Source organism: Galeopterus variegatus, unplaced genomic scaffold, assembly GCF_000696425.1.
Source record: "Galeopterus variegatus unplaced genomic scaffold, G_variegatus-3.0.2 Scaffold28, whole genome shotgun sequence".
NCBI classification, from domain to species: domain Eukaryota; kingdom Metazoa; phylum Chordata; class Mammalia; order Dermoptera; family Cynocephalidae; genus Galeopterus; species Galeopterus variegatus.
Genome location: NW_007726139.1, coordinates 569,251 through 583,916, shown reverse-complemented (window position 1 = coordinate 583,916; position 14,666 = coordinate 569,251). Strand labels below are relative to the sequence as shown.

The following is a 14,666-nucleotide window of genomic DNA, read 5'->3' as shown; positions in this document are numbered from 1 at the left end:
GGGAATATATTTTTTGTTAGCTTTAATATTACTGATTAATTTCTTTTCTCATGTTTGAAAATCTTAGTAAAGTTCAGAAGGAAATGTATGCAAGATTCTTTCTATACCTTAAATTATGTTTTAATATTCTTTTATTACTTTGAATTGGGCTTCAAGTCAGAACAATCTACTATGGACCACAAAATATTTTCAGTTAATTTAGGCCTGTCTGTGGTAAAATCTTGGCTAACCATTTTAGTTCTTTGGTATTTGCAATATATCCTACACAAGAAATGCAACTACCCCAAAATAAAACCAACCAAACAATAGCAAAGAGGTGTCATTTAAAAGAGACTTCCGAAGAAAATCTTTAGGATTTTAACTAGGGCCGCCAAAACATTGCTGGTTGGAACTGATAACACATAACTTATTGCCAAAGGAATAATTGTACAATTTGAAACATTATTTAAATAAATTTTCAAAAGCATTGCTGAATTTTTGGCCAGGATACCAACTGTTCTATGCAAGTATTGAGTAACTTCCTATTACACAACATCATATCAGCCAGCAAACACAAAGATCATTGGATATTGACAATTACATCAGAACAATATATTGTGTAAATGACATGAAATTGGCCATTTTAAAATGAGTGTTTCTAGTCGTTTTGCATAGATTTACTGTTAGTGAAAGTAGTACACATTTAACTTTCAACTACGTAATTTTACATGAAGAATTGAAACCACGGATGTGAAAAGCCTTTAAATAAAATATATTCAGTATATTTTTAACAAAACACTTAAAAATCTAGGACTGTTAGCTTTAGTTTTCCATTCACTTAATTTCAATTTGTTTTTAAAAGAAATTCTAGGCTTTATATAAATTAAGCATAAACAATGAATTTTTAAAATGTAGTCAGCAATGATTTTATTCAAGTAAGATTTTTGTGTTTTAGAGAAAATATAGAACTAAGAAAGACTTTTTTATAAAACTTTATAAATACGCTATTTTATATTAAGCATTTTATCTTTGCCCTCATTAGATGTGTCTCATCATTAGAGATAATGTTACTAAGTAGTTGTAACTTTACAGCTGCTTTGATTAATTATGGCTTTGACTAAGGTTTCATTGGGTAGGGTTAACTACGTTTAAAGATGGCAAAATGCCATTATAACATTAATGCCAGAATTTAATGAGAACCAGAAGTTAACTTCAAGGACCTTTGAGGGCATGATCATGTTCTCATTATTTTAATGTAGTGTCCTATTAAAAATAAGTTATTCTTGGGCCGGCCTGGTGGCGCACTGGATAAGTGCGCCGCTTGGGAAGCGCGGTGGTGCTCCCGCCCGAGGGTTCGGATCCCACATGCAGACTGGTTCCCGCTCACTGGCTGAGCGAGGCGCGGGAGCAACACCGAGGGTTGCAATCCCGTTTGCCGGTCCCCGGTCCGGTACGGGGGCAACACTGAGGGTTGCAATCCGTTGCCAGACACGGAAAAAGACAAAAAAAAATAATAATAATAATAATAAGTTATTCTTTATCTCTTGTGATAAAATTTTTGCTTAGCAAACATTTATTGAATATCAACTATGTGCCAATCACTGTGTTAGGGTCTTGAAGAATGAGACTATTTTCCATCCTCAAACAAAACGGACACTTTCTGATCAGAAAGAAAAGTGAGAAACATCTCCCTTATTTAGAAATCTCATAACTCCCTTAATCTTGTATGACTTTGTTTCCTAAGGCCTGTGATTCCCTAATCTCTGATTTGTCATTTTTTACATCATCCACCTGTTCCATTATCTGGATTGTAAAGTTGGCCAGCTATAGCCCTGTTATGAAAGGGTCTGGGATACAGAGTTGTGCAGGTATGGGAAGGGTGAAGAAAATGAAACTCAATGTCCTGTTTCCGGTACTGATTACTGAGATGTCCAATAGCTACACTTTACAGGAAGGGAAAACTTAAGTCTTATAGAACTATACAATACTCATAAGATTGGAAGTAGAGCAGGTACGAAGGGAAGAACAACTGAGATTTTTTCCTAGTCCACTGAGGAAAAATCTTGTACTGAAGGTGTATAGTGGTGATTTACATTCTCTAAAATGCAGAAGACTTTAAAAGCCCTTTTCTGTTCTAACAATCCCATGAGAACCCAAAGAGGGCAATGGACCAAAAGCAAATGCCTTATATTTCTTATGGTTTTTTTCTCACTGTCTTATGTATAGATACTTGCAAAGAAATGTTGAGACCTTATAAAGTAAGGCTATAAACCATAACCACACATTCTTCATGATGGAAGAAGTAAAACACAGGCAAAGGGAAAACTGCATCCAAAAACTCCTGATGGAGGAAAACCTCAACTATTTAGCTTGTGTCTGGGTTTCTGAGTGTCCAAGGCAAAGAGGGGAAATAGAATAAGACACATACCACCAGTTCATCAAAACAAACAAGAATTCATCTTGCTCTCAATAATAGCTTGTCTAGGGGAGTTGGATAAGAAGCAATAAGGTACATATGAATGATGTTCTCATGAATTTTTATAGAAAATAAAGTATTACACATATGTCACTTCCTATATTGGCATTTGTAGAACACAGAGGGAACAATGTTAAGAAGCAAGACGTTTTTGCCCCCCTTGGGGCAGGGAGAGGGGAGTTTGAAACTTCTGGTATATTTACTGTAGATAGATGCTTATTTTCTTTTGACCCACTGGCATGTGCAGCTGTAGAAAGATGTCTAGTAAAGGGTAGTGTTGTTGAAAGTGGGAGGGGATAAATGGAATTTTTGTGGCAGGATGATATTTGAAAGACTGATCAGGCTGCTGGGAAGTTTTTAAATATGCCAGTTCCCTGTAACAGGAAGATCAGTCTCTGTTTTAGACAGCATATCCAATTTAGTAAATTATTATTCCATCAAAATTAATGTGAACAATTTTCTCTTTGAGGCTTTTTCTGTGAGTGATGTTTTCCAGATGGGCTTTGTGCAAAACTCTTGGTGTTTTGTATTTTCCTTCCTAGAAAGAGCCTTTTCTGACACCTCTTCATTTCTTTCCTTCTTTCCCCCACTGTAGGGAAGAGAACACCCAAGGCAAAGGAGAAAAGGAACAAGAAGAAGAAGAGGAAGCTGATAGAAAGAGCCCAGGAGCAACACAGCGTCTTCCTAGCTACAGACAGAGCTAACCAGTAAAAGGAAAGAGATATATGGTGGATTCTGGGGGATTTTTGCAAAAGTGCACAAAGCTACTCTCTACTCCTGCACACTGGCGTGCAGCATTTTTGCTGCTCTGACCAGTATCCATTTCCAGTAATATTGTGAAAGGAAGAGCCACACGCACAGCCTCTGTGCTATTTATGCTTTGATTCAAATCTGGAGACCGTGAAGGCGGGAGTAAGTGTGCAGCCCATGACTTGGTTCAGTGTGGGCTGTGAGAATCTGTCCCTGACACCACAGACACACCAGAGGTGTAAGCTGCAGACCACCACCAGAGAACGGACTTGTGCCTATTTATGTGAAAGAGGATGCTCGGCAGGCAAAGCGCTATTCACTTGTGACCTTTATTTCTCACATTGTGCATTTTCAAGGATAAATGTCTACGTGGATATCTGCTTAGTGTTACCACATGGTGTTCTCAGCATCTGTTACCTTCAAACTGTCATGCGATGAAACTGCTTTTTAGCTGGGGATATGCCACGGAATTTCTGCTCAGTTTCACAGCAGCTGTAATGTACATATTCTGCTGGAGCTACATATAAAGCTCTTATTTACTGTATATTTATGCTTTCTTGTGAGTAACAAGTCATACCTGATTAATATGTAACTTTGTTTCTAGTGGTTCGTAACCATTGTCCAGTACCTTGAGTGTTCTAGTTTTGTGAACTGACAAGCGTTTTGTTGCCTCTTGAAAATTTTTTTTTTTTGGTGACTTTATTTCTCATTGTAAGAATAGGATAAATTAGTTTGTATATACAGTCAAATGACCAGTGTCAAAGAGTTTGAATATTGAAAGACCTTCCCCACTCCATGTGTCCCCCACATACAGGCAGCACGTGACATCTGGCAATCAGAGCCCAAACGCTCTCTGAAGCTAAGATGTGATGACTTATAGAACACAACGGAAAACATGAGGAATTACAAGCAGCCACTTGTAGTTCTCATCAGGCAATTTCTCAGGCCAGCTAGACAGTTTTTCAAACTTATTTCTGACTTTTTTCTTCTTTTTTCAATTTGAAGCATTTCCTGATTTTCAATTCCAATATTCTTGAGTCACTGAAGAAGTTACCATCATGAGCCCATGCATAGAATTTGAATTCCTACAACTGATGGGCAGATCTTAACAGATCTCTGTTGAGCCAGAATCTATTTCATATCCAAGACAGAGAAGAACCCTATAGAAACTTCCCAGGTGACTTTCAGAGCAGTTTTTTAACAAACATCATTATTCACTTTGGGGAAGTGGTTCTTACAGGGTTGTGAATTGGCTTTTTTTTTTCTAAAAGTATCATCATGTTCCTGGCTGATCCAGGGAAAAATTAGAACAAAAAATAAATGGTTGCAGAATTTTGAGGAAACAACCAAAGCAAGGTAAAGCCTTTTTCTTACCTTGCATCAGCAAAGCTACCTCTTCAGCATTTTTGTTTAACTTTTGAGTCAAAAGCATCTTACCAATAAGTATAAGTGGTCATATACATCATTACGAAAATATTATTGCTATGAGCTAATAAGCCATATATGAATGTTGTATACAACTTTAGGGTTTGCATTTAATCCTAAAGTGTTCACTTTCTTTCATGTCTATTTACACTATATTCCTATTTACTAAGTGGGGAGGGCTCTCCTTTATATAGTGCTTCATCATTAATAAGTCAATACCTGTTGTTTCTGGGATGTTCTTTTTGTGCATTAAAAAACTTCAAAATTATTTTTTGTGGACATTTTCTTTTTACTTTAGAGATAATTTAGAAAAAATATTCAACACTTTAACAATGGTCCTTTAAAAAAAAAGCAGACAAAAAATTTTAAAAACTTATGTTGGTAATTACATCTAGGACACTAGCTAGCTATAAATCAGTCCAGTGTAGTGGTTGAGAGTAGGGATTTTAGAGCAGGACTGCCTGAGTTCCCATCTAGATTTACAGTGGACTGGGACAAATTAACAATCTCTCTGGGTCTTTTTTAATCTGTAAAATGGGAATCAGAATATTTTCTGGGCCGGCCCGGTGGCGCACTGCTACAGTGCGCCGCTTGGGAGCGCGGTGGCGCTCCCGCCGAGGGTTCGGATCCCACATACAGACCGGCTGCTCACTGGCTGAGCGAGGTGCGGGCGCAACACCGAGGGTTGCAATCCCGTTGCCAGTCCTGGTCCGGTACGGGCGCGACACTGAGGGTTGCGATCCGTTGCCGGTCACGAAAAAAGACAAAAAAGAAAAAAAAAATATTTTCTGCCTGTAGGGCTGTGCTTTAAGCACTAAAATATGTATGGATTGTGTTTTAGGGATTAGATAAAATGTGTAAAGTATGGTCAGCACAGCAGAATGAGTATTACATCAGTTGTTACCTGTTATTATTTCTTTCATTGGATAGTTAATACAACTTTCAAAAAATATTTCTTAACAAAATAGAAATATTGATGAAAGTATGAGTTCCTTCAGTGTTTAATGCCTGGACATTATTTGCTAAAACTTTTATTCTTAGGGGAATTGATTCACATCCACTCGATTTCTGAGTCTCCTTGTGATGCAGACAAAACTCAGTTCATTGCTGTATCAGGTAGGGTGCTGTCAAGGAAATAAACCAGCCTAGGTATTTCAAACAGGGAATTTAACACCAGGAATTGGTCACACAAGTGATAAATGTGACAGGAAGCCAAAATGGGTTGGCAAAGACAACCTGGAGATTAGCAACAACAGGAAGCCACCGTCACTCCTAGGGCAAGAGAGATAACAGGAAGAGGTGAGGTTTCTAGAATCCAGAAGCCCAGGCTACCCAGCTAGAGTTAGAATTATAGCTGAGGCTAGAGCTATAACTACAGAGGGAGCAGGAATTGAGGACAGAATGCTTGTCTGGAAGGAGCTGAAATCTCAGATGATCTGATCATAAGAAATGTAGCCTGAGGCAAAGTGAGAGAGGAATAAATATCCTGACTTCCCTCCACCTCCCAGCCTCCAGTCTTCCACCAGTGCCTGCCATTTCTCAAATCTGCTGAGAACTCAGTGGGTAGGGGAGTCTGGGTAATGTAGTTCCCTGTGATGCAGATGGTAGATCTAAGAGCAAACAAGCAAGTGATCAGCATATTCACCTATGCCTGCCACCAAAACTATTCCCCTTCCTGCCTTCCCCATTTAATAGTTAATATCTTTATCTGCCTCATAGGGTAAACAAAGACCTTTGTATTTGTCATTTACTTCCATTGTTCCCTACATCTAATCAGTTACTAAATTTTAATGAGTCTGCCTTGGAAATATCTGAAATTTCTCCCCACCTCTTTGCTTTCTTTATCCTAGGCTTGGTCCTCTTTATCTCTCTTCTGGACTGTTCCATTATTATTAAACATCATTCCTGTTCCCAGCTTCACTCCCTCCAATTAGTCCTTTATATGTCTACCAGTTATTTTTCTATTAACATATTTGTTCTGTTCTCCTTTTTGAATACCTCTCTGTTCCTTATAGAATAAAATCTGAATTTTTTTTACATAGAATAGAATGCCCTTTTAACATCCTCTTCACCCATGGGTCCCTTAAGGAAGGACTGGGCTGAGATGATTTTTATTGTAAAATCTTCAAGGGTTTCTTTATGATAAACTTGGACATGCTCACTATATAAGGATACTTTGAAAAGTTCATGGAAAGATTTGTATTATCTTTCAATTCTATTTTTCTATGAACTTTTTGAAGTATTACAATTTAAGTAGTACAATTTGAAGTACTACAACCATGAAGGCTACAATTTAAGGGTAAATATGGCTTTAGAAGTAGATGGTAAAAATTAAATCTAAGAAATTGAACAGTCTGACAAGTGTGTGTTAAAGATTTAGACAGATTCCCATATTAATCTATAATGAATCATTACAGTGCCACACGACACCTCTTCCAGCTCTAGCATACATTGTTAATCACACTCCTTTGACTTCTGAGCAAGACACATAGGTTCAGCCCCCATCCCAATGAAGGTGTTCCAAGGAAACACTACTAATAGATTGGAGTTGACAGGGGAGTTATAACTTTTGCTTCCCAGGTTCAAATTAACACCCTTGAGGATGACAGTTATTTCCCCCCAGAAACATTTTTTGGAGCATTCCATGCAATATTTTTCCAAACCTTTCTGCTAATATTCCCTTAAAGGAAAAGTGAATTTGTAACTCTGGGATTATAACCTGAAGCAGTGTTATTTTAATCATGATTTGAATATAAAAATTCATGCAAATTTTATATTCTACTCAATAAAATGGCTGTTTAGTTTTAAATTAGAATAATTCTTCTGGACTCCAACATTCCCCCAAAAATCCTTGGCGTGAAATCACATTTCAGGAAGATGTGCCATATTTATTTGGTCCTAGGTTTCAGTCACCTATCCCCAGAGAAGTGCATATCCCTGTTTAAGAAGCCGAACAGCAGTGCTTCAGTGGTGTTCCCTAATGTGTTTGCCAACTAACTCCTCCTTGGGTTTTATAACCTAAGCGTCTGAGGTGGCATGCTTTCCAGATGCATATTTAATTTTAATTTGATTCTCTTCCACTGGCTCCCTTTCTTTTTCTTGCTAGTTTATTTAAGACTCAGCCACAAGACTTCTTCCCTATGTCTGTTCTTGAGAATAGGGATCAGCAAACTTTATCTGTGGAGGACCAGAGGGTAAATCTTTTCACCTTTGTGGGCCACATGGTCTCAGTCACAACTATTGAACTTGGCTGTTGGAGCACAAAAGTTGCCATATTCAGTATGTAAATGACTGGCATGACTGTTGCAGTAAAACTTTATTTATAGATACAAATATGAATTTCATAGTTTTCACGTGTCACCATATATTATTCTTTTGATTTTTTTTCAGTCATTTAAAAAATGTAAAATGGTTAGCTCACCAGCCATACAAAAAGAGGTAGCAGTCTGGACTTGGCCCACAGACTGGATGTGTCAATCCCTGATGTAGCAGATAACTTGTTGGTTAATGTACTATTCTTAGAAACTCTGAGAAGCTGCCTGTAATTCTGTCTCAGCTATGCACACTCTGCTAGGAGTTCAATAAATGTACTGAATGCATATGCCATTTAAATTGCCCTGTGTAAAGGGATAAATCCCAACTTTATATAGCCATTTTTTTTTTTTTTTTTTTTTTTTTTTTTTTTTTTTTTTTTTTTTTTTTTTTTTTTTTTTTTTTTTTTTTTTTTTTTTTTTTTTTTTTTTTTTTTTTTTTTTTTTTTTTTTTTTTTTTTTTTTTTTTTTTTTTTTTTTTTTTTTTTTTTTTTTTTTTTTTTTTTTTTTTTTTTTTTTTTTTTTTTTTTTTTTTTTGTGGCTGACTGGCATGGGGATCTGAACCCTTGACCTTCATGTTACCAATACCACGCTTTAGCCAACTGAGCTCACCCACCAGCCCCTATATGGCCTTTTATTGATATCTCATTTCACTTGTAGTTTTATCTCTTATTGGCCATTGAATATCACATTTATTGTGGGCCCAAACCTAAAATGAAATATTAACTCAAAAAGCAAAATTATTTTTTCCTGCATAAGCTCTCTGCTTTCTAATTTCTTCATTGATACAAGTAGCATCACTACCTTCCCGCACACCCTAGCACCTGAGTTCTAATCAGAGAATCCTATACTTTCTCTCTTATCTCTTCAACATCAAGACCTCTTCATCCTTTTTCTGTAATATGTGTCGGTGGTATACTCTTCCCTTATTCTTGCAGCCCCAATCTTCATGAATTAATGCTGTGGACTCATTTTAAACACTTCAAAGAAAACTTTTTCAAAAATGATTGATTGGGGCTGGCCAGTTAGCTCAGTTGGTTAGACTGTGGTGCTGATAACACCAAGGCCCAGGGTTCCATCCCTATCAGCCAGCTGACAAAATAACAATAATAGTTGTTTGAATACCCATACTGGCTTCTTTACTGTGCTTTGGAATCCATAATTCCTTGTGTCCCTCACTATCTTAATACCTTTTCCTTAGTAGAGTTTGGATCCCATTTTCTGTCTTAGCTTGTGAAAATTGGGTATGCACTAAGTGCCTTTTAAGAGCAGAACCTTGGAGACAATTGCAGTGCCACAGTTCTCTGGCTTGTTCATTTTGGCTGCTAGGCAATTTTTAGACCAACGTTTTGTATCATCCTGAGCCTCTCTGCTATGGAGATGGTGGAACAGGTGATGTGATAAAGGCGGGGTGTTAAGGAAGGCACCCCGGGAGTGTCCTCTGGCATGATGCCTAAATGATGGGTACATGGAAATTTGGGAAAGAACAGCCCAGACACTGGAAGCAATCAGTGCAAAGGTCCTGGGGTACAAACAGGATTGGCATGACTGAAGTGCAGACAAAAGGGAAAAGAGTTGTTGGAGCATTGTCAGGAGAAGTGTGTGACCAACCTGAGGTCAGGAATAATCAAAGGTGAAGTCATGAAGGACCATGAAGGCTGTAGAGAAAACTTGGATTTTAGTCTAAGTGCTTAGAAAATCTTCAGAGGACTTTAAGCAGGGGAGTGATGTGCTGTCATTCCTGTGCCCGACTCACTTGGGCTGCTGTATGGAAGGTGGATTTTCAGAATGACAGCAGAGAGATAAATTAGGTTATTGCAATAATCAGATGAGAATTAATGTGACATGAGCTGATGGATGGTAATAAAGGATAGAAGTGCTTGAATTGAGGACATGGTTTGGCAGAAGAGCCCATAACGCTTGCTGATGAGTCAGATGTGGGGGTAAAGGAAGAAAAGGAATCAAAGACATCTTCTAGGTTTCTGTCTTACTTAACAGGGTATATAGGGGACATGGGGAAGACTAGAGAATAAATAAGTCCACTTTTCACATGCTAAGTTTGGGGTGCCTGTTAGATATCTATGTGAAGAGAGCAAAAAGGCAGCTGGATGTAAATTTGGAGTTTAGGAAAAAGATCAGAGCAAGGGATATAATTTTGGGATATATCAGTGTATAGATGGCACTTAGAGCATGGAACTTTATGAGATGAAACAGAGAGAGGATATTCAACGTGGAGAGAAGATACTTAAGGGCACTCAAACCTTAAACATCAACCAGAAGATGAGGCACCAGTAAAGATACTGTGAAAGGGAGAAAAAACAGTCCCAAAGAGTGACCAAGAGCTGGGATTCAAGGCTTGCCTAGTTCCCTTCTCTCTTGTTTTAGAATAAAAATAACAAGAAAAGTGAAGGACAATTAGGAAAAATTTCTAATGATTGAAGGTTTTGGTCTTCTCAAATTCATTTCCTCGTTGTGCACTCTGAGAATAAAACTTACCAATAGTTAGTAATCTCCTTGAAAATGCTTTCGATGTAGAAAGAATATTAAAAAAAAAGTCAATGCTTAAAAACTTTGCAAACTACTCTTCCCATGAATGTGATAATGATACTTAATTTCAGGTTCACCTGAAATTCATCTACCTACCAATTTCATCTACATTTATGATGAAATAATTATCTCAATAATTCTGCAAGGAATTTTCCTTTATTTCTTTCAAATTTAATAAAATATATCAAGTGAACAACAAAACAAGCATTCTGTAAATTATAGGTCCTTGAGTTTGTAATTTTCAAGAATGGGGATTTTTTAAACTTGTAATTATCGAGGTACTTTGGTGGCAGCTCTCTGATGTGAGAGCATACATGTTTGAACAGAGTTAGGTATTGTACACGTACACACAATCATGGCATTTAACTGAATAGCAACAAAGTGGTAAAAGTACTTTCTTCAGTGTTTGCTGTGTAAAACAGGACAGCCAAAGCTTTAAGTAATTGCATTCCATTTTAAATTAAATAAATATGTTCCTAATTTTCTCCCCTATCACACACACTTTTGCTCATTTTACTCTCTCCTACATACACTACCTGGAAAAACTAAATGTGGCAGATACTTCTAGTGCTTACATCCAGTTCTCTCCTCTCTGACCACCCAGGAGTACCCCATTTCTCAACCCTCTTCCAATTAGACAGGTCTTTGTTACTGATTCTAATCAAAGGGGTTTGGTTGAGAATTATGCATGGCACTTCAGGGCTGAGACACTTAAGAGCAGGTGTACATTCGGCACAATGTTCTCTCTCCTTTGGCTGTGACCACAAAGGCAGAGAGCCACGAGGGGGAAAGCAGTCTGGATCTCTGAGTCACAGTATGGAAAACAGTTGCCTTGAATGGTTGCCCAAGCTAAATCAGACTTTTCTGAGCAAAAATTAAATGTTTATTGTATTAAGCGACTGATATTCTGGGATTATTAGTTACTTTGGTGTCACCTGGCACTCTCTGTAATGCAGTTTTTCAGTTTGCTTTTTCTTGGGATTAAGAAACTATATTACCTATTAGTTAAAATCTGATTGGTAGTTATAGAGAAGCAGAACAGTTAAAAGGATATTTGACCACAGTAATCAGCATGTATAAGTTTAGAATTAGAATGATGACATCAACCCATAATGAAGTGTCTCATTTTGATGAAAGAGACTGACAAACATTATGATAATGGTGATACAATGATCTCTTGTCAAACTTCTTCAAATATTCATGTAATATTGCTAGATGGCCAAGGAAGCACATGATCTCCATAGGTTTTCTCCATGTGCCTACTCTATGCAATAGGTATAGGCACCCTATAAAACGGTATTAGTGATGGCTTGTAAGTATCCTCTGTTAATGAGGCTGATCCTTGACTGGGTTCTCTCATAGCAAACCACTGACCACCCTCCTTACAAAACACAGCTTCACCCAAATACCATCTGTTATGGACTGTATTGTGCCACCCACCCCTGCCCCAAGAAAACCCATTGTTGAATTCTTAACCCCCAATGTGACTGTATTTGGAGACAGGATTTTTAAGGAAGTAATTAAAGTTAAATGAGGTCATAAGTGTGGGGCCCTCATCCAACAGAACTGGTGTTCTTATAAGAAGAGGAAGAGACACCAGGAGCGTGGGTGCATGGAAGAAAGGCCACAGAGAGCAGACTGCCAGTCAAGGAGGGAAGACTCTGGAGAAACCAAACCTGCCAACACCTGGATTTTGGATTTGCAGCCTTTAGAATTGTGAGAAATCAATTCCTGTTTAAGCCACCAGTCTGTGGCCTTCTGCTCAGGCATTCCTAGCAAACTAATTCACCATCCTTCACACGGCTCTCCTGGGCCCTTACCTCTGACATGTGTCCTTACTTCCCTGACATAGCTCAAAGAACAGAATTACAACAAATTTAGTTAAAGATGTCAATGGGCTTTATTGAAATTCTAGAATCAGGCATCGCATCATTCCATAAAATAGAGCAAGTGTTCCAATGAGTTAAGCAGAGGAGGTTGGTTTTATAGACAGAAAAAGACTGAAGAAAGCAGAAACAAAGAACAAAAGACAGATTGGTCATTTCAAAGTTACTTTCCTTGTAAGGTGGGGACAGAAAAATAACTGTCTAGTTAACACGAGGTTACTTCAGGCTATGTCTTTTGCGTTAAGGATTAAAGCAGAGAGAAATTCATTATTTTACCTACAGAAGATCTGAACTGGCCTGTTCCAGGAAATTGGCTGTGATCTCTTTCTCCTGATTTCTCAGAAGGTCAGACCACAACCTAAGTGATGTGGAACTTAGCAGGGGTGACTCCATTTTGATTTTTAGTCCAGTCTGTTGGGACCTAGTGCAGGAACTTAGTCCACAACAGTAGCCTCCGATAATTTTTATTTAACAATACCCTCCTCTGAATTTCTACAATGAATATAATTTGATACTTAGTAATGCTTTTAAATAGAATGCTTCAATTTCTTTCCAATAATTGAATCATTATTTCTGGTCTCACTAACTGGACTGTAAACCCTTTGAAGTGAGAGCCTATGCTCTGTACTCCAGCTTCTCATTCCTCAAAGGTGCTTATGTATTAGCTATTCACTAAGTGTTTGGGCAACTGAAAAGATTATGTTAATGGCCTAATATTTTCCTCCTGATTTTTATAATTATTAAAATATGAATTAGCCCAGAATTTTGAGAAGAAAGATTTTTGAGTCAGGGGAGAGAATTTTTATATTATTTGTAAGATTTTGTAATTACAATATTAAATTTCTCTAAAAGATGGGATTGTTACACTATAAATTGCTTCTTCTTATTATTCTAAGATAATTGTGCTTCTGTAATTTTGCTGAGTGTTTAAAAGGGGCAGTAAAAAGGAATCAGGGCAATTTATCTGTTCTAATTGAGATCATAATTTATCAGATGAGTTCTCAGTTCTATGTAGTGGTCAGTTCAAGTTTTAATCAGGGAAGTAAAACATCTGTTTTAAATATGACACTAATTTTGTGATGAACTAAGTGATTTGAGATGAATAGCTATAGGTTTCTTTAAACGAAAGAGAAAAAATGAGCCATACTCAAGTATATTGAAACACTCTGAATTCTTTCATAGACGAATTTATTAAAATAACAAGTAAAGGATCCGATGTGTGTGTGTCTGTCTCTGTGTGTCTTTATGGATCTCTGTCTTTCTCTTCTCTCTCTTCTGATGCTACCTTACCACTTTGGTCCTGTCAGTTTGTGTCTGTCCCTGAAAACACAAATTATTTTCTCCTGGATTTGTAGGCAAAATACTCCTGAAAGTTCTTGGTGTTCTCTAGTGTGTTCTGAAATTACATTATTAAGAGCTTACAGAGCAAATCGTAACATTGATCAAATGGAAAAAGGAAGCGCCACCAAGTTACAGCTCCAAGCAAAACCACTTTATGAGTGTGTGGCCAGCGTGCACATTAATGACACCAGTGCCCAGGTGGCCAAATTTACATCCACCCTCTTGATCTGATAATACAGAGCAGGGGGATGAATTGGTAATGAACCTGGCTGAACACAGATGGTGACTCCATGTGTGTATGCTGCTGAAAACCTACAAAGGGGAAACATTAAATATGTGTCTTTAAATTTAAATTAGTGCATTTCAAAAACACAGACTGTTGAGCTTTGGAAAACAAGCTGGCCGAATGTGTTTCATCTTATAGTTTTGAACTCTGATGTGTTTTGTGGAATGGCAACAGACAAAATGGATGGTATGTTAGTTACCCTTTCTTTAGCTGCTCAATATCAGTGGTGCTCCACTGTAATTAGATGCTTGCGTGTAGTTCTTTGTCATTAAATCTGCTACACCCTAATTAGGAAATTTAGAAAATTCAAAAGACCACCATCTAAATATTGGCACCAATTATTAAAAGTATTTTCCCAGATTATATGATTTTTTTTTCTCCACAATGCTGATTGAGTTTAGTGCTGAAATGATTTGTTTTAAAACATTTTCTTGCTATTTAAACAAACAGCATTTTATCAAAATGATCTAAAATATATAATATCCTACTGGCTATACATATACTTGTGCTGTATTGAAAATATTTGAGTTTGAATCTATCCAGAAATGATTATTTCTTTGATTGACACTCAAAGGCAAATAAAACTAGTGCTCAAATGCCAATCCAACCACATCACAGAATAATTTGGGGGAGAGGCTACCACAAACTTACCCTATGATTCTTTG

The 14,666-nt window shown here is 37.3% G+C and overlaps 1 protein-coding gene across 1 annotated transcript in view; it reads left to right on the top strand.

Moving 5' to 3' along the window:
• Positions 1-4,898, top strand: part of RSPO2 (R-spondin 2) — a 158,099-nt gene extending 153,201 nt beyond the window's left edge. The window contains exon 5 of the mRNA XM_008569722.1: positions 3,051-4,898. Within this exon, the coding sequence (XP_008567944.1) occupies positions 3,051-3,166 (116 nt within the window). The 3' untranslated portion in view covers positions 3,167-4,898. The remainder of the gene's footprint in view (positions 1-3,050) is intronic.
• Positions 4,899-14,666: the final 9,768 nt, after the last annotated feature.